This window comes from Nylanderia fulva, unplaced genomic scaffold (assembly GCF_048542155.1).
Source record: "Nylanderia fulva isolate GAGA-0341 unplaced genomic scaffold, ASM4854215v1 Scaffold24, whole genome shotgun sequence".
NCBI lineage: Eukaryota > Metazoa > Arthropoda > Insecta > Hymenoptera > Formicidae > Nylanderia > Nylanderia fulva.
The window spans coordinates 741239-765774 of record NW_028190304.1 but is presented as its reverse complement, the minus strand read 5'-3'; the positions used below and the strand labels follow the sequence as shown (position 1 = coordinate 765774).

Below are 24536 nucleotides of genomic sequence, written 5' to 3'. Positions count from 1 at the left end.
ATTTGACGTATACGCAGTTTGGAGGAAAACAGCTGACTCAAAATAGACGAAAATATAGAATGCAGAATAAAGAAGGAACTTATATAGGAGGATAAAAGAGGAAGGTATTTCGCGTTCGCCAGTGTGAATTTTTGAGATATTCGAGACCGATCAGCTGTAATCTAATAGAAACGAAAACGTTTCTCTGGTGTTTTTATTCTCCGCAAAGAATTTACTTTATGTAAATGTCAAAAAAGAAGAGAGCGGTATTTCAGGATTTCGCAATCGAGGCTATTTATCTCCTTGGTATGTGTGTCATTTGAAAAATTGAACAGAATCTACTTAATCGCACGAGAGCTGTCAGATGCAAGCGTTATTATTTTTGGCATGTGTTCAATAAAATATATTTTGCGCCGTGACTCAATGTGTATGAATTTTTGTACTTTGTTGCATTAATTCGCGTTGGTATTTCGATCAAAGACTTTGCTTCGGATCACAATTCTCTCTCTACGAAGTACAAATGATGGATGATGTAAACATCAATGAAATATGCCTTCATTTAGAGGAGGTAGAAGTGGAGACTGGAGATGAAAACGAGTGGATTAAATTAAATTGGATTAATAAACAGAGTGATGACAATGAAACTTTGCAATCCTCGAACCTACAGAAGGTGAGAATTCTAATTTTGTGCAATAATGTTGATGTATATTAACTTTCAGTGTTATATATGTGAACAAGTAAATAAAATCAGATTATGCGAATGAATAAAACATGCTAGATTTTTAATATTAGGAGGACTCAAATTCTGAGAGTTCGCAGACAAAGGATAATAAAGTCTCGTCTGTAAGTACAGAAGCAGAAGATATATCCGATGGTATATCTGTCATAACGGAGAGCGACACAGACACTGTTCCAAATAATCTTCAACTTCGTCAATTTAATGGTAACACATGTGGGCCTCTGTGGATGCTGGAAACACGAGTAAATAACCAGGTAACACTAAATAACTATATTTATGTATATATATATGTGTATGTATAGCATATAGTATCCAACTTTTATTTTATTATTGATCTAAGATTATATTTCTTTGTTAATATTTTTCTATATAATAGAATTTTGTGTACAACAATTTTTCTATGTTTATATAGGGAAATATAAGAAATGTCGTCTTGGCTTGTATAATTGGTATCGTTATTGGTTTCATTCTTAGCCATTCTTTTATAACTCCTGAAGCCAATCCAAATTCAAATGGGATTAATACTGAAAGTCTTAAGACTGTAAGTCACAATATTGTTAATACTTGCAAAGCACTGACTGAAGGTAAAATAAAAAATTTTATTTTAAGATTTTAAAGTAAGTTTTTTATTTATTACTTACATTTGAATCAAATTTCTCATTTCCAGTGAAAACTATGCTAAATGAAATAAAAGCACGTACGGCAGTTGATAAGAAAATTATAGAACATTTTATAGAGCAGCTTTCTAACATAGATTCTACAAATAAAATGGGTGGTAAGCCTACTGTTACATCGGAATCTTTCAATTTTGATCAATATTCATTGGATCAAGTGTCTCAACTCCAAATGTCTCTACATGTATTATCGTCATTTGCATTTATTTATGGTAACAACAGTTCTTTAAAGAATGAAATAAGTAAGACGCTGGATATTGTGAACAGTACAAAATTATTTTATGAAAACTTAATATTATTTAATAACAATACACAAAACGAGTACAATTCTCTTGCCTTAAAGTGAGTATAAAAAAATGCAGTTTTTTTATTTTTAAATAATAAATTGTTATTGTATATATTTTAATTATGTTTTATTTCAGGATTTTGCAACATGACAGTGACAAAATACATATTACTTCTAAGTCACTTCTCTCTAACTTGATCGAGAAAATGAGTAAGATAACATTAAACGTGTACAATAAATATACTAAACAGAGATATAAAGTGATTAAGAAATTATGTGATTTAAAAAATATATTGCCTGATGATGAATTCTTGAAACGATTAACCGAAAATAATGAGCTTTTCAAAAATTATGACAAATCTTGTGTTTCAAATTATTCCTCAAAAAAATTTAATACAAAAACGAGTGAAAAAAGAAACACAAAGATAAAAAATGTAAAGGAGTGGAGCAAGAAAGCTGATAATACAGCATTTCATGAAAATTATGATAAAAAAAATGGCCACAAGAAAAGAAATGATGACAATGAAAAGAATTATTTGAAAAAAAAAAGCACTAAGAAATTGAATGAACATAATTATACTATTCCAAAGTAAGTAATAATCTTACCCTTTTTTTTATTCCTTTTTATTATAAATTATTATTGTTTATTTAAATTATTGTTTTCTATACCAGGTTTTTCCACAATGGCAGTGATAAAATATATAATACTTCTCAGCTACTTTTCTCAGACTCGATAGGAAAAATGAACACGGAAACGTTAAATAAACGTACATGTACTAAATGTAATAAAGCAACACAAACAGATAAAATGTCAAAGGATAATTTTGATAATGTTTTACACTTGTGGAAAGATTCGTCTTCACTTTCAACCAATTATTGTTCAAGATCTAATATAGAAGATGTACCCATCACATTAAACGTAAGTTATAGATCTATGTAAAATTGATTTTTTATAGATTTAAAGTAAAAAAGAGGGGAAAGGAAAGGAAAAGAGAATGCAAATTTCGATATATAAAATTGTAACATATATATATATATATATATATATATATATATAATATATAATAAATAAAATATATAAAATTAAAAAAAAATATATATATATATATATATATATATATATATATATAGATGTAGAGATATATACAGAGAGATTTAAAGGTATTAATACACAGCATGCAGTTTTATACAAATTACCTAAATATAAATTGTGAATTTTTTTCAGTATAAAACAGAGAATTGTATTGTTAATTCTAACAATAAACATAATGCAAATAAAGAATCTGTATCGTATTATAAAAGTTCTGCGAAAGTTATGTTTGAAAAGAGTAAACCAAAGCAAAAAGATTATTCCAAATCAAGTGACTCTACTAAAAAAGTCTTCAATAATGATAATAAAAATATTAAAGAAAAGAAGAAGATGCCGTCTCAGAATAAAATGAAGAATCATGTGTCAGAGAACAATAATTATCATAAATCTATACAGTCTTCATTTAACAGCCGCATAACAAAGCAAGATGACCAGGATTATATAAATTCGGATTGGCAGAGTGATAATGAAAGGTATTAATTTGAGAAATAAGATTTAAGAAACAATTGGCTATATAAATATAAATTTCAATATAAATATAAATTTTAATTTTCTGAAAACACATTTATATTACGCTTAAAGTATAGCTTCTTTAGTGCACTTATATATATATATATACACACACAAAATATCTTTAATAAATAACATTCTTCATTTTCACAGATTTGATGTGCATAAGAAGCAACGATATGATGACACTTCGGATTGGTATTTTCAACGAGCATTTTCTCGTAGAAATGCGCGAAAACATGCGGAAGATTTATATCAACGCAATACCATGCTTTGGAAAAAACGTCGATACAATACGTACTACTGAGGTACAGAGATAAAAAGATTTAGAAATGTATGGGATATTTTTCCATGCAGGTTTTCATATAATGTTCTTTGTTTTATATGATATAGCAGTTTGATACGTTAAATATTTTTTAGTTATACGCAGAATATCCAAATAGTATATTATATATTTGCAAATATTGACTTGTTATTTTTGTTTTGTAAAGATATCTATGTGTAATCTGATGAAAAGAGAAATTTAGATCAAAGAATTTTAGCATTTTAAAAAAGCAAAAAAACTACCATGTGTCATGCTTCACCAAAAAGATAAAATTTTATAGAAATACCTACGATACAATAAGATGCACTTGATGTACATGTGATAAGACGGTTATATAATCAATATTTATTTCGTATCACAGTATTAACATTTTTACTGTAATGTGTGATATGACATTTTGCATCTAAATAGTTATAATTTTATATCTCGTTAATTTCTCATTTAGCAGTAAGACATTAGAAAATATAACATAGATAACAAATAAAACTTGATAGATTTAATTTTGCGATGTGACAGAAGTTGTGTGCATCAAGTAATTTTAATCATGACAATGATGCTGTGATTTATACCAAGTGGTCGTCGATAAGAAAATATACGAAAAATATTGAATGATTTTATTAGTTATATATATTAATTATTTATATATATATGCTATTTTTTATTATATATGTTAGTTGATTATATATATCATTAATTAATTTGAGTGCGTATAATTTCATATACGGTGTTCTCTTAAAGCGATCTTTCTTTAGCTTATTTTAAGTTATTTTAAGCAAAGCCGCGCTTAGTCGACTGTCCGTGTGTAAAAAAAAACACTTTTCAGCGAATGTAAGATATGTATAGATAAATAAAAAAATAATTAGAATATACAATTTTCATAATAAATATTTATTTAATTATAATTACTGTAATAGTTTGTACAAAAATAAAAATTAAAACACAACTGGTCTTTTTTTAAGAATATATGTGTATATTCAAAATATAAAATATAACAAGAAATAAAATTATTATTTATATAATATTATTTGTGTGTAGCAAAAGTAAAAATAAAAAAAAATTCGGGAATTAAAATTATATATATAATAGAAATTCGATTAATTAAAATTATGTACATAATAATATTATGATGAGATTGACAGTTCGTTTGTAATTCGAGATGTCATATCGAGATGAAAATAAGTAAGGAAAACTGTTATTTCCCATTTTTCATATAAAATCGAGATTCCCTGGGATTATTGATGCATGTATTGCAATTGTAGAGAATTGCATTTTATATTTTGACAAAATTAATGCAGAGAAATCCTAGAAGTACGAAAATATACAACTATGTCGATAAAATATATATACTGGTACTGCAACTAATAACAAATAAAACTTTGGAATTTATAAAATAAAAGAAAAGTAAGTATAAATGATAAATGTTTATTGAATAGTACAATTGCATAAGATTGCATTGCTCCTTGAAACTCTAATTATTTTCACACACTCGAAATTGCCACTGCGAATTTTGTCGATAAAAACGAATACTGACGTTACCATCAGCTGATTTTGACACTAGTGCGGAAAATAACCATGATATTATCATTCAGCGCAAATCTGCACATACATATACTTCTCTCTGCACATACACACACACGCATACATATATATATATATGATGTATTATTTCAGAACTCGCGAAAATGAATAATGTGAATAAATTATTGGATAAATCTGAAAAACGATCTTCTCGAAAAGCGATCGTGAAATGTAGAATTTAATTGCGAAGGATCCCGCGATTCAGCGCATTTTTCCCGTTTTCGGGTGAACATCGCACAAAAAGGAGAGTGCAAAAACGCGCCGCTTTGTGCATGGTTATTTTTACGTCGGGATCGCTATATTTTTGCTCGTAACGTTCTCAAAATAGGATCAGGAACGGCGGCACGCGTTGTTGTATATTTTCCGCGAAGAGCGGAGAATGACATATGAGTTTTGAGGTTACTACGGATGAGAGATTCATACGATCATCAGCCGATTCGGGCGAAGATCTCTGGAGCTTCTGCTTGCGGGAATAATATAATTTATTTCTCCTCGACACGAGGACGATGGACACCGCGTGCGAGATAATAGACGATACGCAGCAGTCGCTGATCAAGCGGATTTATTATTCCGCCAGGGACGGGATGCCGATCGCTCTTTATACCCTGCTGAGCGATAAATCCGACGCAGACGTCAACCATCTGATTAACCAGGTAAAGCGTCCTGGAAATTAGGTATTTTTTTTTTATTTTAATTAATTAATCACCGATAATTCTTTTTGAATATCTTTTTATCTTCTTTAACTAATTGCAAAGTGTGTCACAATATTTCTAACTTTATTTGTAATTATTTGTAATTGGAGTAATTTTTTTTTAATGTAAGATAAAATATAAAATTCTTATAGCTTTTAATACGAAATAGATTGATTGATTATGGTTTTCAATATAAAATAAAATATAAAACTTTAGTTGCAGCTTTTAATATGAAATGTTTGATCAAAGATGCTGTGCTTAAGCTAGTTAAATTTATATACTTAATTTCAATAATTAATATTCAAGTTTATAGAATACTGTTATAACATGTATATTGATGTATATAATTATATGTGTGACACTGATTCTTTTTGCACCAGTTGTGCACAATTAGAAAGAATTGAGGACAACTTGCAACATACACACACACAGATATACATATAGATATTATTCATATATTTGTTTACTAATTATTTATATATATATAAAATTCATATATTTATTATTATATATTATATATATATTTTTTTTTTATATTGTTCTTAATTTTGTAAATCTTTTTAAGCTACAAAGTGCTATATAAATTTCCAAATGTTATAATTTGACATATAAATATATATCTTATAAATATAAATTGTCTCTTATTGGATATAGTTATTTTTAATATCTACAATTGTCTAGAATGTGTGAAATATAGTCTGAAACATAATTTTGATTTATATTTACAGAAAGTTCTAGAAGATGATGGACAAAGATGTACTCCTTTGATAATTGCCGCACGTTATGGGCACAATAAGGTAGTGAGAATGTTACTTGACAAGTTTAAACCTGATTTAGAGCAGGAAGGTACAGTCAAATTTAATGGATACGTCATTGAGGGAGCCAGCGCACTTTGGGCTGCGGCAGGTAACAGCTAGAAAATAATGTATCTCGACAGAGAAATACTGTAATAACAAATTCTGTTGTATTACATAGTTAAAAATGTCAATTGTAGGTGCAGGACATTTAAGTGTTCTTAAAACTCTCGTGAAAGCAGGCGCAAACATTAATCATCCAACGAAAACCAATTCTACACCACTTCGAGCTGCATGTTTTAATGGACGCTTGGATATTGTTAAGTATTTGATCGACCATCATGCGGATATAAATATTCCCAATACATTCAACAACACTTGCCTCATGATAGCGTCATACAAAGGACATCTTGATATTGTGAGCACTTATTATTATAATTATAATATAAATTAATAAATAATTATACATCTAATATAATTAGAATTTATATAAATTTATTATAAATTGTAACTTATAAAACATTGTTTTATTGCTCTTAATATCTGTTTATTATGCAATCATGATTTACGTATATATAGATTTAGTTGATCTTTTGACGTCTGAAATTTTTCAGGTCAATTTTTTATTAGATAAAGGAGCGGATCCTAACAAGAAAGCATTTTGTGGTGCAACAGCGTTGCATTTTGCCGCCGAATGCGGACACAGTAGCATTGTTTGCGAATTATTGAAGTATGGAACGAAAATGACGAAGAATGTGAGTGGTATGACACCTTTAATAACGGCTGCCGAACGGACGCGCGCGGAAGTCGTCGAATATTTAGTACAAAGAGAGGAAGTGACGAAGGAGGAAATAATAGATGCTTACGAGCTACTCGGAGCGTCTTACGCTAATGATAAGGATAATTATTGCCTAACTAAAGCGTATAAGTACCTGTATAAAGCGATGGAGTTAAGGTGAGAAAAAACTATTTGTTTTCATTTTACTGTGAATTCTCTCTCTTATACTCTCTAATTACACATTATTTTTCACATGTGCTCTCCAGGTATAGTGATAATAATATTGTATATAAGCAACTAGGTCCAGTCGTAAAAGCATATGAGAATTGGAGGGAAAGCGAGACACTCGAGAGATTAGAAAGCATTAAAGATAATCCCAACGCCATACATATGGAATCGCTCGTTATTCGGGAAAGAATTTTGGGTATATATGCGTTTTTTGATTTAATTTTATTGAAGCACAACTATACTGTCCAATTTTAATCGACCACCTCCAAAAACTTTTTATTTTTGATTGTACAACAAAATGTTTTTAAACCAAAGTTGTTTGATTTGATGGAGGACAGAAGACGCTTTTCAAAGGTTTTTTTTAAATGAAATTATATTTTTTTTATATATAAATCGATTTCTTGAAGTTTTTGGGGCGAAGATAGTCTTTAAAATTGGATACCCTGTATAAAAATGTTTTGCTCTTTAGTGAGAAGTAATTTTTTTCTTTCTATTTGTTCACCAGGTCTTCATAATCCAGAACTGCCACATCCCATAGTATTTAGAGGCGCTATATTTGCGGACAATGCCAGATTTGACAGATGCATAGACTTATGGTTGCATGCTTTGAAACTGAGACAGCTCAACGATATATCCATTGTGACGGATCTTCTTCGATTCGCGCAAGTTTTCTCGCAAATGATACACGTAGGTGTCGATCTAGATTTCTCTCAAGTGATAAACGTATTGGAGGCGAGCATAACGGAATTGAATAGAAACAAGACCAAAATTCAAAGTCCAGATTCCAAGGATGACATTGATCAATGCCTTGTAAGTGTGCTAAAAAGGATTTTTATTTCCATAAGAGAAAACTATATTTTAATAATTCAATATACAATTTGTTCAACATTCCATTTTGTAAAAAAATATATTTATCTTTTCATTTATCATATGTGATTCTGTTGCTCTCGAAGAAAATGAAGATTTGTGAATCGCTATTATTTATTAAATTATTTATTATTTATTTTATATTATATTGAATTATTTATTATATATTATATTATTTTTAATGAATGTCAATGATTGTATATTGGATTATCATATGACATAAAACGGAAAAATATATTTCTACATTTAGAAATAATGTCTGCATAGGAAGAGATGGAATCGAATATCACAACGACTCTGTATATTTTAACGATTTTGACGAAACTCATGACGCTTAATGGAAATAGATGCGACGAGTCGGATTTGAGACAGGCGTATCACTTGGTGCACAAATTATGCGCGTTACAGGTGTCCCTGAAAGACGGGCAGACCTTATTGCATCTTGCTGTGAATGCCGAAACCCCTGTCGATGATTTTCATACAAATGATGTCTGCAAGTATGTAAAAAAAAAATTAAAATAATATCACAATAGAGAAGATAGGATCGTATTTTAAAATTATCCATTCAATTTTTTAAATTTTAATTTTAAATTTTAATAATTTTATATTTAAATTTTAATTTGTGAATGATGTCTGCAAGTACGTAAAAAAAAAATAAAAAAAAAAAAATATTGATAGAGAGTAAGGTCTTATTTTAAGCAAAATTATCAGTTTAATTTTTTCATTCTTAATTTTTTAAATTTGTGAATAAGTTTTATAAATTTATTTGACTTAATTTTATTTATTTTGATTTATAACTCTAACTTAATATTACTTACTATTTTCATAATACTTATTCATGTTTATATCGCATAAATAAACTCAATATCAAGTCATGCATTAAGGAACAAATAATAAATATAATTTAAAAAATCTATTTGATTTTCAGATTTCCGTGCGCAGCCACAGCAAAGTTACTAATTCGTTGCGGAGCTAATGTAAATGCAATGGATAATGAAAGAAACACGCCGCTCCATGTCATCGTTGGCTACAACAAAGCAATCAGGTATGCTACACTTAAAGTTACACGCAAATTTGTTCTTCGTATAGATTAGATAATATTTTAAAATCTTTTTCAGCGATTTTGCGACCTTACATTCAATTATAATAGATCTTATAGAAGCCGGAGCACATATGGATACTGTGAATAACGGAGGACTCACGCCATACGATGTAGTTACTACGGGTAGGTTTCATACAGATCTCTCGAATTATTTATCTCAATTTAAATTTATCACAGAAAAAACAGTATCCTTGAAAGAATGCGAATATGCTTTGATTTAAGTATATTTTATCCTTATAATAGCGCCAAATATAAATAATCTTGCATAAAGGATATCCTAAAAAGTGCAAAATATTCTTGGTTGAAGCTGAAATTGACTTCAATTTAAAAATAAAGTTGCGTTCAAATGTGTTAAAGTTTAGTTCAAATGTGACTAAGTTTGTTTTTACCATATAACGATTTTAAAACAAGAATATATCTTAAGGATAAAATATACTTCACACAAATTTATTTATTATTAAGGCAAATGAAGATTTGTGATTACAAAGAACATTCTATTGAACATTCTATCTTAAATGAATCAAATAGTGTTCAAGAATAAAAATATACTTGAATCAAGGATTCCTTTTTTTCTGTGATCAGATTCTCTCTATTACGGTATTTTCCACGTGAACCTACGGTTGGCCGATACTCAATTTCTATTTCAGGTGTAGCTAAAATAATATTACGAACTCAGACCAAATTATCCTTAACGTGTATGGCTGCCAAGGCAATCAAGGCTTACAATCTGCCTTATTATGGTAACGTTCCTCGTTCGCTGGAAAGTTTCATTGAACTGCACGGACCCGGGCTGAATCAGAGCTGACGAACCGTCTTCGTCACGAAGAATCAAAGTCTTTTTGTGTATAAAGTATATACAATACTTTAAATTAATATTCTTATATAAAGTACAGTTGATTTTCTTCTATTCTATGATTTTCCCTCAATTTCTCTATTTCTGACCTAATAATAACGCAAAAATAAAGATATTTTTTATATTTCTCGTTTATTTTCCTTATTCGATAACAATGAGTATAGATTGTAAGAGAATTCTAGAGAAAAGTAACCGACCTATAATTAATACAAAGAAAATCTGAGGATAGAGAAAATCGCAAACTAGAGAAAATGGATTATAATGCTAAAAATCAAAATTTTTCAAATTTTCAATTATATATCTTATATACTGTAATAGGAAATGTCAGATGTAAAATTGGGATTCTAAAGATCTTGTGAAAGATTCTTCCCCTCTCCTTATTTCTCTCATGTGGAATTTATATATACATATATATTTCAACTATAATTATATATATATTTATAAAAATTATGTGTAATATATTATTAATAAGTTGAACAAGAATGATCACGATTTATATGAAAACTGTCCTTTTACAATACACCGATACTAATAAGTTTGGAATTATCTTTTTATATAAATATATTAGATTTTAAACTCGGTAAATAGTTAATAATCATAATAAAATATTTGAATAAGTAGCAGGCATTTTAAAATTTTATTCTATCTCATTTTCACTAATTTTAAATTATATATATAATAATTGTATATAAATTATAATATATAATTATTGGTAAATCTATAAAATCAAACAACCTTTAAAATTATCAATTCTTATATATGCGAATTTTATAGATTAAATTCAATTTACATATATGCGTATATTATAGCTTATTTAAAAAAATGCACAAGACAATCTGAAATAGGTATAAAATGTACATTCGCATGTGTGGTTGCCGTATTATAAATTTATTTAATATTTACACGCATTCTATGTATACAACTGTGGAGAACACTAGGAAAATATATTGATAAAATATTAAAATATAAGAATATACATATACGAAAAATACTCTTTACAGCATATTATTTACAACAATGTTTACAGACCTCTCGTTATTTATTTTATATCCTATCTTACACATTTTACATAACGGGCGCTCGCCTTATCGATATAACACTTCTGTACAAATATACACGTGTGTGTTTTCAAAAATATCTTTTGGCAAAAGAGAAAGAAGAAAAAAAAAATAAATAGAATAAAATCCTTAAGCTACAATTATAATTTATATTCGTGGCGGTAATTTTTTTTAATATTAATATACGGCAATTTTTACGAAAACGCAGACGTTTTGTTTAATCCAATCAAATTACAGGAAAGATATAAATGCGTATTCGTATATATATGTACATGCGATGAACGCTATAAAAAAACTACACATGCTACAATATTATATTTTTTCCGACACGTAAAATTTTTCTAAATTTGTTTACTGAAGTGTTACACAATGTCTTTTACAATATTACAGTTACAGTTATTAGCAATATACAATTTTTGCCGATAAATCGTGAAGTCGCTCTTATATTATGCATCCTATCGTTTACTTTCGCAAAGTTTAAAATAGTTGAAATATCTAAGAAAAAAGATTAAGTATAAATATAGTCAATTTGTAATAAAGTATGTATAAAAACAAAATTAAAATATAAGCGCTCGTACGTGTTTTTTTTTTTTTTTTCATTCAATGATTTCGTCTTGTTAATGATACATTAGAATTAATTAATCTCTTCGTCGCCACTTTATAATTCATACAATTATTAAAAGTCATAGTAGTGAAATATTGTAAAAAATGTAGATTTTTCGTGTATTTAAAATAAATTCCAAATAAATTTATTTCAAATACTTGAAGATAGGGAAATGCTTCCATGCAAAGTTCGTAATTTTTTTTCAATCTAGCAACTCTCTAATAATAGAAAATAGGTACAACGAGATTCCGCGAATTCTATTTCCGATTCTGATCATAATTGAATAATCGCATGATTCGAGTACTGAACGAAATTTCTTTCATATAAAACTGTGTATCTGCTGACACTATATGTCGGATAAAAAATCGAGTGCGATGAAAAAAGTCAAATTAATAAAAAAAAGTTTCATGAAACAGCTTGAGAATCTCTGATAAAGAATAAGCAAGAGATCGGACGGATGGTCAATTTGCAAAATTGTATCCCTCGATTATCATCTTTTAGAAGAATCAGTCCTCTCCTGTCATTTTCTCAATTGGGTCTGGCTGCTTATGATCGGGTGTAACCGCTCTTATTATCGCGTTCTCGATCATTATCATTATATTATTATTATTATTATCAAGAAATCCTCTCGTTCCGTCGCAATTGTCGCTTGATTTTGCGCAATTTTACAACTGAATAATGTCAACTGCTTCCTTTTCCTCGATCAACTCGCATTATTCGATCGCAGTTAAACTACACTGATAAAAAATTTGTTAACTTATTGACCTATAAACCTTTCAACTAAATTACTATTTTGTTAAATCAACTATGTTAAATCAAATATATTAGTATTCAATTGTAAGTCAAATATACGTTTTGTTGAATTTAATATGTTATATTTAATTTTAATATTTTAATAATTTTAATAATTTTAATATTCTTAGGTTTAAATAACAAAATAATATTTAGTTCAAAGGTTTAATCAAGTTAATACATTTCTTTTCAGTGTAGTCATCGCATTTCAAATTGATTCCGCTAATAAAATTAAAAGTTTCATCGATCGCTTATCGGATTCGAGAATGATAACAAGATCTCTATCGAAATTCACTGACTGAATTACCTCAATCATACAGTAAAAGACAGTTTTTTAAAACCGTAAATCTATTTATCTATCCCAAGTAACAAAATGACGTCAGTTTGCTGTCTAATGACGTCAAAGTGACATATGCTTGCTAAACTGAAATCTTATTACGGGTTCCAGGTGAAACATAAAACTCACAATAACGTCAACATGATTTTATTCATCACTTAAAAGTTACCTAGACAAAAATGATTAAAAAATGAATTAAAGATGACAAGACGAATCATAGATTTAAAGCCCTCTTATATAAGATAATCGCTTTTATGTAATTTTCAAGAAATTATTATGTTGAATTGTTAGAATATGTTTGAACAATAAAATAAATGAATAATTGTACATGTAAAAACTGTTCTCCAGAAGCACTTTAAATAATAAGTGACGTCACCATGATGTCAATCTGAGTTTTATGTTCTACCTGGGAGTTCACATGGGATAAATCTGTCAAAGAATGTCATTCCATCACGCCTTACTCTTATCCCCTCTCTTTTTCTCTAATATATATTAATTTACAGCGTCTATGCTCGCATGTATATATATCAATCCTTATCCGATGCGTTCGCCAAGTAGCCGGGGGCGAGCGCGATTTATGTATACGAAACACGAGTGGTCCGGGACCTAAGGAAATAAATATCTCTCTATATATTCCTTCAGGAGGTTCTATACGAGCCTCCTCCTCATCCTTCCTCGCCGCGAACCCAGATATATAAGAGCCATCAGCGGCAGCCGCATCCGAGGACCGCCATGTCCTGGTAATTCTTGAGCACCACCTTGTTCTCCTCGTCGAGATAGAGCATCGATATCGAGCTGAGGGAGGTGGGCACGCAGCAGGCTTTGGGCACCATGCTCGGCTTGGTCGAGTAAACGAGGGTCTGGACGATCGCGTGATTCGTCGAGTTGAGATGATCGGCGAGAGGAAACGGGCAATCACCGTGGCAGTAGAAGGCGTCGTATCCGGGCGGCGCGACGATCCAGTCGTTCCACCCGACGTCCGCGAAGTCGACGTAGAGCGGATGTCGCCGGCAATTCTCCCGACCGTCCTTCCGCCGGTTCTTCCGCAAAGCGGCGCGTCTCGCTCGCCGCTCCATTATCTTCTCCGCGTTCGCCATCTCGTACCGGCCGTCGTCCGTGTAAGTGAAGAGCATCGGCTGCTCGACGGCCCACGCCTCCTTGTGCATGTCCGCGGCCCGCTTCAGCCGCACGTGCTCGTGCGCGCGCGCCCGCGCCGGGACGCTCACCCGCACCAGGAGACCGTGATTTTCGCCCTCGTTCCGCAGCCACCTATCCACGGCCGGCTGGACGTCCAGGCTGACGGTCCTGGTCTTCTCCTTAGTCCCAGTAGTCTCGATCGCCTTGCTGTCGATCAGCCGCAACAGCGGCTTGCTGCGACCCTTCACCCCAGGTTGCAGGATGTCGTACACCAGTATCCTGGGCTTCTCCGTCTCTCCGCTGGTTTTCGGGATCGTCACGCGCGACAGGGTCAATTCTGCCGCCTGCAGCGTCTCATTCGCGGTAATTCCGCTCAGGTTGAACGACAGCCGGAAGAGATTCGGGGATGTGAACTTGTGGTCCAGTTTGCTCTCTGGAAAAGGAGATATAAAAGGGATTAGTGGACATGGATATATTTTCCAAGTTGAGAATTTGGGATGTATATATATACAGGGTGTCCCATTTTAATTGAGGCAGTCGAATATCTCATTTTACTTTAGGATTTGCGTTTAGAAATGTCACAAGTGTACGAATGAGTTCTCAAGTAGCAAACTGACGTCATTAGACATTTGCTACTTAGAAATTGACTAAACAATCATATATATAAATTAACATAGTCTAATATCTCTGAAATTATGGTCGTTTGTAAATATTTCATACAAAAGATAAAAGATATAATTTCAGAAGTATTCGACTGTATTAATTAAAATTGAATAATAATACATTATAATACATTATATAATAAATGTGTTACACTAAATTAATTAAATCAGTTAAATTAAATGTATATAAGTTTCACATAATATACCTATACGCTATAACTTTCTGTGACTTGAAAAATAGAATTTTAAAAGTAAATAAAACAAGAAACAAAAATTCTTTCGGTCCAAAAAAAACAACAAAACAAATCGATGATTCAAAACACGAAGCAGATCGTCGCAAAATAAGAATCACGTCTTTAAATATTTTAGAACTTTTAAAGGCGTCACTTCTCTTAGACATGTATTATATCATAGATCGCATAATCGAATTAAAAATAAATCACCGGTTTTACAAGAAGTTTCTGCATTTAAATTCAAAAGAAAATGATCTCTCTCTCTCTCTTTCCATGAGTGTTCATCAGTCTTACGACATTTATAAATTAATAAGGAGTGCCGCCAGGATCATTTTCACGTGACCTACGCGAATATATCTTAAGACACGCGTACATAATTTAATTCACACTTCTGCGAAAATAGCCAATGTTAAGTAAAATGTATGTATGTACGACGACGCAGTTTATCTTTCTCAGAAGACTCGAAAACAGAGGATTGCAGTCGTAGTTCGTGTAATACGTATGTAAATTTCATATACAAGAGCCTGAATGTTGATCTACGCGTACATATGAATATCTCTGTGTATCATCGGGCATTCTCTGTAGAGTCTAGCAATTTCTGCTGGGAAGCAAAGCAAATGGCAGGAAAATATATTAAAGAGAAATATTAAAGGAAAATATTAAACAGAAATATTAATTATAAAATATTAATTATAGATTTCTTATTACATATATATATATATATATATATATATATATGTGAATCTCTTTTTATACAAAATTCAGTCTGAACTAAACTATAATCAGTAGTTGACAGAAGGTCTTAGCGACATGTTAAAGTTCACAGCGCTTAACATATCATAATTTATATCTCTATATCTTAATGTGGCTTATTAGAATTGTTTTAATACTTGAAAAGGACCTAAATTTAAGGTCGAAACGTAGTGTACTTCATATCTAATAAAGAAGAATAATATTAATAAGAGCCAGTATGGTCGAACTAATCCTTAATTTCCTTATTATTTTTTGAATTCTCTCTGGCGAAGAATACAAATCTATTATTTAAACTATAATAATTTTTTACACATACACAAAAGAGTGAACAGATTCAATAAAGTCAATAACTGTTATTTTATATTAAAAATTTTTTTCAACAATTTATACTAATTAATATCCAGTATTAATTAATTTGTAATTTAAGTTTTCAGTCGTCGCCTTCATGATTCAAAAGTAAAAATTAAAAGTTTTAATTATGACAAATTTTACTCTTTCCATCTTTTTTCCTAGATATATATTAATAAATTATACATATAATTATATATAAATTATATATAAATAATTAAAAAATTTTATTTAAAATCTAGCAAAAGAGAGGAATCGAATTAAACATCATCAACGTGATCATATATAAAAATTAATGGCTCGAAAGACTTTAAACTCGAGTTTATTGTAAATGTTTATTTCAAATGTCACCCCTTATTCGGACGTTTTCATTAAAACCAGTATTATTTTGATTAAGTCAGATTCCGATTGTGTCGCAAAATGAAGATAATATCTGTGTCCTTATTTATTACCGCACTGAAAAATAAAAATTATTAAATTTGAATAAGTATTAATTTCAATACTGCCAAATAAATCATTTATTTGAAACAAATAAATATTTATATCTTTATCTGTTTCGAAATGGATTCTCTTATATCAAATAAATTATTTATTTGGCAATATTAAAATAAATATTATTACGAAGTTAATAAATTTTTTTTCAGCGTGACAAAATAAAAGTGCTCTAATCGGTGTGTATATTTTATTTACTTATTATTATTTAATTCATTAGTAAGAAAAGATAAAAAATGTCAAAGTTAAATAACAGGAGGTGACACAACATCGGTTCTCCATTCTTCCCGGTATTCGGCCAATTTGAGACAACGCGTTTGAAGATAACATGCCTCTTTATCAAAAGAACCATCGTCAGGTTCCTCGCCTAGCCACTTTCCATTATGCTTCCTCCTTAATTGCTCCTGGCACTTTCTCCAGATGTTATGTCATCCCCCTGAGTGCTTCAGTCTTCGAATACAGCGAAGCTATTCTTCTCCTTCGGGAGACTCATTTCAGAGACCCTCAGAGGGTCGGAATGCCTCGGCTTCACATCCGGTAGATGTGAATCACATGAACGGAAGACCGACCTCCCGAAAGCAAGAAAGGTAACGATGGAACTGTCCCGAAAATCCCTCAACATTCCAACGCAGTATCATCATCGGGTCGAAGGTGTACCTAGGCGAGCGAGATAGAGCTGATTCTCCTTTCTTTTTTAGTTGAAAGATCTCAAAGCACGACGACCGCTGTGACCGAAGGGTCTTTTGTCGGTTCAACCGAAATCGTTCGGATGCCATTCTGCTCTTCTTCACACGACAGGCGAGTCCCGTGAACATACAACATTATTGTTTCGGGTTGTTGTGGCAGGGATTCTCTTTCAGAAATTTTCGTGTCATTTTTAATTTAATGAAATAATAATACCTATTTTTGTATACATATATGTATATGTATCAATGAATAAATTGTAGGAAATCATACATTTTTAAAATTTCCATACATACTTTAAAAGTATTAGTTTTAAAAATAAAATTTGAGAAATATATATAAATAAAGAAATTTATATATATATATATCTATAAATTTTTATTTTTAAAATATTTGACAAAAAATTTATAGTATTACAAGTCTCGTTCATTCACTAATCTGTATTGAATCCGTAACTATTACGAAAAAATTCATTTGGATGATCTTTTGCTAAGAGGCCTGCAACAGTCAAATATCTCGGAAACAAAGGCTTTTGGGAAAAATTCAAGTAACAAACTGACGTCATTAAACGTCAAAATGACATATGGTTGCTATTTGGGAAAATGTTTCAAATAAAAGGAATTATAGAGCTTTAAGTGTATTTAATATTTTAAGTGTATTTAGTATTTTATGTCAAACTATTCTATCTTTCAAACTTCATAACTCAAAATATAGTGTTTTGAAAAGCTCTGTATATGTAATCAAAAAGAAGGATTTCCATTAAAAAATGTCAAAGTAAATTTTACGTGGCCTTAACACAATGCTATTTATAATTATATTACTACTTAATGTGTTACTTAATCCCTACAATTTTTATTTAAAACATTTTTCTCAAAGAGTCTTTATTTTCGAGATATTTGAATGTTGCAGGACTTTTGAAACACTTTTGATATAATTAAACAAATTATTAAATAAATTCTAAACAATCTTTTAGAAGAAGACTTTTTAAATGTGAAACTCTTCAAATTGTTTTACTATGAATAATAGCATATAGAGATCTTTTTTCGAAGAAGAGAAATAACTTCCTGTACAAAGCAGTATAAAATAAATATTTTAATTACGCTAATTATGCCAGATATGTTTAAGATAAATTTGTAATTTATAGGATAAAATATTCCCCCTAAATTACGTATCGTTATATCAGCGAAATTCTCATCATAGATATTTTGTAATCTATCAAATATTTTGCTTTTCTTCTCGAAGCTTATAAAGTATTTCAAGATAAAATCCTTCTAATTCCAATCAACATCGTTATTATTCATATAAAAAAATATACCAAAAATCAGATAATCACGCGAGAATTATAAATATGACCACATTATACAAAGGAATGTACGTAAAAAAATGTAAAAAACTGATAAAATCGTATCGAAATTCGTCATCCACGTTTACCGACGACATAGAATGAATGACGATTGATAACGGGCGCAATTGCATTCCATTTACTACTGCACTTTCACTGAGAGTCGAAAGAGTCGCCAACCTGTTTTCGAGAATTACGAATCTTAACTTACTAGTTCTCACCATCGTTTAATGAATCACGATTCGCGAATGTACCGTATAATCTTTTTATTTACATATACTTATATGTATTATCGATTTTTATAGGATATATTAGAGCATAATTAATTCAAAAACAAGTGCAATATTTATATAAACATTAAGATTATCGTGATCATTCTGAGAAATTATATTCTATCAATACATACATAATATATATTTATAAATAAAAAATTTTTATTTTATATAATATTATTAAGTATGTAATTATTATAATATTATTCATTTGTATCTGAAGAAATTTGTTTAATATTAATATTGATCAAGACAATGTTGATAAATGTTGATGAAATTAAATTAACTTTGTTTTATTAATATTATTCTGTTGTTCTTCGAAAAATGTCAATGTTTGAAAAATTTAGATAACGTAACTAAGAAGTGACGTAACATTAAGAAATTAACTAAGAAAGTAAAAAGAAACGAATGAAAATCATTTGTCTTACTAAATTTCCTTGATCAAAGTGTAATCTTTTACACATATATGTTTATATAAAAATCTTAACTACATTTCAGAAATAATGCAAATTCAGGATATTTACACAAATTTAAAAAAAAATTCAAATCTTCCAAATTTCAAAATTTCAAGTAAAATTAGACTTTTTAAATGCAATTTTTTAAAATAAATTTTTCTATATATTGTACTTTTTAAAATAAGTTATATATTTTGAAAATATGAAGTAAATTTAGAAAATTTTTAGAAATAATGGTTTATAAAAAAAAATAGATCTTTCTACATTATATCAAATATATTGATGCGTTTTTTTTAAATCGTCACTTAAAATAATTAATAAATTAAATAAATAATCAATATTTATATGGCAAGATTTTAAATATTATAAATATATTTACATTTTTTATATATTTTAAGCCCATCTGATTTACACAACTTGTGATAATCAATCAACGAACTATCGATTACTTGCAAAACAGAAGCGAGAAATGTTTAAAGAAGAAATATTTCAAAAAATTCCTCGAATGTCAATGAGAAATTTTCTTTGATTCTAACAATAAGTAAAAAAAAGATTTCCTTAATTTTTCTAGATTAAAAAGGAAAAGAATTTTTCTGAGAATTTTTTGCCAGGTTTTTTCAGAAAAAAACAACCCGGAGCTGTTTCTTTTCTTTTGTTATTTCCGTCCGACCTTGATTCTTACTGATTAACAGAAATATACAAAAAATCCGACACTCACCGACATGTGAAAACGAGCGAACGGTGTTGGCCGATCGCGCGTGAATCCCGGGTTTCGCGATGTTCGAGACGCCGATTTTGCTCTGACGGGCCTGGAGATTCCTGAGCGACTTCGGAATGTACACCGTGCCCTGCGGGTTGGGTCTCTTCTTGAAGCCCAAGAGGGAGAGCAAACTAGCCTCTACCCCGGCAATCACTTGCTTGTTGTTCATCGCTCTGAAGCCGTGACGCGATGACGACGACGACGACGACGACGACGACGATGGTGATGACTGACGGTGATGATGGTGATGACGACAACAACACAGTCCTGTTCGTGTCAGATCCGCGTAGACCCGCCTCTGCATTAGCATTCGCACTTGCTAGCAGCGCGAATGCTGCCACGAGCACTAATCTTAGCAGCGGCGACATGCGCATCGTGACGTCGTCACTCACTTGACGCGTTACCTCCCTGAAAAATAAATAAAATAATTAGAAATTATGTAATCTATACATTTTTAGGTTCTTGAGTCTCGATATCTTTTTAAAAGATTATTCTCATTATTATCCTCATCACCACCATCATCATCATCACTGTCGACACATCTTTTTGCAAAAGATTATACAATTTATAATTATTTTGCAAAAAGATGTCGACAGTGATGATGATGATGATGATGATTAGGATAATGATGATGATGATGATGACGATCTTTTGCAAAAAAGTGTCGACCGTGAGAAAAAGAGAGAAGAATTTTTTTTAAATATTGAATAATATTATAAACTACACTATCACGTAAGGTTGAGGATGATTAATGAGTTATTAATTTAACTTATATAATTCTTTCTCCTTTCTCTTCTTTATAAATGATCATACTTTTATGATGAAACTAGCGATGCAAATGTCCTTTAGAATTAGGTGTATAATCACGGTACAACTTTTCAACGCCAAATGTTTTAAGTATCTGCAACCATCTGGACTATTAACGAAGAATTACGGAAAAGGTACTAAAGGAGATACCTTTTACCTAGCAGGGCGGTTGTAGAACTGAGAAGTAGTGGTATATTAACTAATACACAATCCCTGTGGTCAAAAGAATTTGTGGAAGGGATAGACAACCATTTTTGGAAGATAAATCATAATGAGGATAAAGTATATATATATATATATATCCTCATTATGATTTATCTTCCAAAAATGGCTGTCTATCCCTTCCACAAATTCTTTTGACCACAGGGATCGTGTATTAGTTAATATACCACTATTTCTCAGTTCTACAACCGCCCTGCTAGGTAAAAGGTATCTCCTTTAGTACCTTTTCCGTAATCCTTCGTTAATAGTCCAGATGGTTGCAGATACTTAAAACACTTGGCGTTGAAAAGTTGTACTGTGATTATACAGGATAAAGTATATATATATATATATATATATATATATATATATATACTTTATCCTCATTATGATTTATCTTCCAAAAATGGCTATGTCTATCCCTTTCACAATATATATATATATATATATATATATATATTTGAAAGTATATAGTCATGACGATAAGTCGATGTGTAATCGAAATGAATAGATAGTATCGACCGATAAATATGTAAAATAATATATATTAAATATATTTTCTAAGAAATGATATAAGATAATATTTAAATTTTCTTTATTTATTTATATTTTATTTTTTATAACATATTTTATAAATGTTATGAAATATAATATATATATTTTTTAAATTCTTTTTTTAAATTACTTAAATAACGTAAGATTATTGAACAGATTGAGATATTATTAGCGTTAGAAAATATAAACAGACTAAGATCTTCAACAATTTTTTGAAAGTATCCTCCATAAATAAAGCGCGATATGATATCAAATTGATAACAAATCTTATCGAGTTTCTTTTATATTTCTTTTTTCGAACAAGCGTAATGTAAAGTTTCTTCCCTTTTCTTTGAAGTTCACCCGCTAACGAGCGGAAATTTTAGTCAGCAAAGAAGAGCTGCATAATTTCTCTGACTCAGCAAAAGGTGAGATCTTCCCGGAGACTCAAGATTCGATTGATCCACGGTTCTTAGGCCCACCAATGGAATGTTCAGGGATTTCGTCGAATCAGGCTCTGTTTCAAAGTAATCGCTTTCTCTTAGTCTCGATCATCGAGCGTTTTTTCTTTTATGATTTTATATACGGTGATTCGAAAATTCCGTATGACTATTCAGATGGGTAAACTTGACGAAAAGTTTTATATATTCAAAGTCCTATAACGCTTTGTCAAAATTATCGGACGATACATTCGAGATACCCTGTATGTCGATTAAATCAATATTTAATTGAAAGTGACGATTATTTGCTAAATTTAATAATTTATCTACTATATAATTTTCTTTCTTATTGGAGTAACAATGAAACTGCGGATAAAGATGCAAAAAAGACAACAAAACATGCATGTAAATAATATTTTACAATAAAAGTATAGCCGCAGGACAGTTAAAAAATCGTGTATAATATAATTTGACAAATTGGGATTTGATAAGTTAAGAGTCGATAATGATAGTAATACAGTATGTAAATGTATGTAAGAGTTTATTAGTATCTATCTAATAATTTTTTTATAGATTTTTCGCGCGATCAGAGATTGATAAATGACTCGCGGAAAAGATATAAATATTAATCTCGAATTAGTAATGAAAACGTGGAGATTTTCATTGAAAACACTGGAACTTTCCACTATTAGAAATCTCACGAGAGGCTATATAAATTCGGATTTGAGGACTGCGATGGATTTAAATGTCATAATTATTTTATATTATTATGATATATATTTTATATTTTATATCATATATTATATTACGATTATATTGCATATATATTATTACAATATATTTTATTTATATTTTATTTATTATTATAATTATAATACATATATTAATTGCAATATATTTCATATTATTTTATTGCATTATTTCTTCGATTATCATCGAATCGCTTGTTTATAACGTGAATTAAACGTACAGTTTGTCAACACAAAATTGTATATATCTCTTCTGAAATACGGTCGCGAGAAGCGGCGAGTCGCGTTTTGACATTTGGAGCGTCAAACGTCAAAGTTCGCGAAGCTCTTCCATAGATTGAGGAATATTATATATCGAGAGATCGATCGAACACAATGTGTGTTGTATCGTGACATAGTTGCTTGTTGCATATTTAACGGTAGAGATTTCCGGGCGCGGGCGGACGAAACTGGTTTTATCCGGCGATACTTTAAACGCGCATTTCTCAAAGGCGCTACAATATATTTATGCGCAGCATAATGGATGTGTATGCGTATTAAGCGGACATGTGTGTTTTCCTCGTCTTCGACTTTCGATTTCGTTCGATGCTAAAATGTTAGGATCTCTCGGCAGACTTCTCAAGTTTCTTCCTGTTACGTGTACGTGCTAAAACGAATAATCGAACTCTTAGTTAGAGAGATGCGTGAGAAATGCCAGATGTGTGAAGAGAAAACAAACATCTTTATATTTAGAATAACTTTAACCATTGAGCAAACAAATATTACAAATAAAATAAGCAATAATTTGAGTGGAATTATTTTTCTTATATCTGAGTTCCTTCATTTTTATTTATTACGTATGCATATATATAATTAAATGTATAATAGATATATTTTTTTATTTCTTTATTAGTATCATGATAAAATAAAGCATCCGTTTTAATAAAAATTCTGTTAAATTAATTAAATTAATTTCAAACACACGAGTGTTGTAAACTCGATATTTTGTCAGAAATAATTAATTACAGATCGGTCGTGTAATCCTTATGTAAAGAAAAGTCAAAATATATTCAGTATTTAGTTGGAAAAGAAGCGATCTAATAAAAAATATTCTAACGACGTAAAATTCAGCAACAAAAACACGCGATGCGTTGGAATAAATCGTGACACATAATGCATTCATTAAGGCGATTATTGGCAAAATACCACTTCTCGTAATTGACAGCGATATATTTTCCTCTTCTTGATTTTATATAAAACAGGCACACAAATGTTCGTGCTTGCTTCTTGGTATTCGTGCACAATATTCTCATTAATAGCGATATTACACGCTACATGATTAGATATAATCTAATTCTTTTCTGGGAAATCGTCGAATGTGACATATTTTTAGAAAGCATGA

At 30.1% G+C, this 24536-nt stretch overlaps 3 protein-coding genes across 4 annotated transcripts; 2 read left to right on the top strand and 1 right to left on the bottom strand.

Annotated features, from left to right (window-relative positions):
• Positions 1-3: 3 nt before the first annotated feature.
• Positions 4-4546, top strand: LOC114934205 (uncharacterized). Of its 2 annotated transcripts, XM_029306839.2 has the most exons (9): positions 4-285; positions 460-649; positions 772-972; positions 1131-1302; positions 1386-1734; positions 1815-2267; positions 2351-2597; positions 2904-3241; positions 3432-4546. In XM_029306839.2, the coding sequence occupies exons 2-9, from the start codon at positions 500-502 to the stop codon at positions 3583-3585; spliced, it is 2064 nt and encodes a 687-aa protein (XP_029162672.2). In that variant the 5' UTR covers positions 4-285; positions 460-499; the 3' UTR covers positions 3586-4546. The 2 variants fall into 2 exon arrangements, with proteins under 2 accessions (XP_029162672.2, XP_085339408.1); XM_085483282.1 differs by having other exon boundaries at positions 4-649.
• Positions 4547-5246: 700 nt separating this feature from the next.
• Positions 5247-11486, top strand: LOC114934271 (protein fem-1 homolog B). The gene is made up of 10 exons (XM_029306938.2): positions 5247-5834; positions 6602-6779; positions 6868-7085; positions 7282-7622; positions 7712-7869; positions 8179-8483; positions 8808-9037; positions 9469-9585; positions 9659-9765; positions 10290-11486. The coding sequence occupies exons 1-10, from the start codon at positions 5688-5690 to the stop codon at positions 10445-10447; spliced, it is 1959 nt and encodes a 652-aa protein (XP_029162771.1). The 5' UTR covers positions 5247-5687; the 3' UTR covers positions 10448-11486.
• LOC114934250 (protein decapentaplegic) lies at positions 11363-20829 on the bottom strand. The gene is given in 3 exon segments (XM_029306914.2): positions 11363-14856; positions 20383-20653; positions 20655-20829. Coding segments are annotated over 3 exon segments (1281 nt in total). The 5' UTR covers positions 20799-20829; the 3' UTR covers positions 11363-13990.
• Positions 20830-24536: the final 3707 nt, after the last annotated feature.

Bases quoted from the DNA above. Each gene is read 5' to 3' on its own strand.
- LOC114934271 (XM_029306938.2), top strand. From the start codon at position 5,688: ATGGACACCGCGTGCGAGATAATAGACGATACGCAGCAGTCGCTGATC. The intron at 5,835-6,601 runs GTAAAGCGTCCT...TTATATTTACAG, and splicing joins TCAACCATCTGATTAACCAG to AAAGTTCTAGAAGATGATGG. The intron at 9,586-9,658 runs GTATGCTACACT...AATCTTTTTCAG, and splicing joins GGCTACAACAAAGCAATCAG to CGATTTTGCGACCTTACATT.
- LOC114934205 (XM_029306839.2), top strand. From the start codon at position 500: ATGATGGATGATGTAAACATCAATGAAATATGCCTTCATTTAGAGGAG. The intron at 1,303-1,385 runs GTAAAATAAAAA...TCTCATTTCCAG, and splicing joins TTGCAAAGCACTGACTGAAG to TGAAAACTATGCTAAATGAA. The intron at 1,735-1,814 runs GTGAGTATAAAA...GTTTTATTTCAG, and splicing joins TACAATTCTCTTGCCTTAAA to GATTTTGCAACATGACAGTG.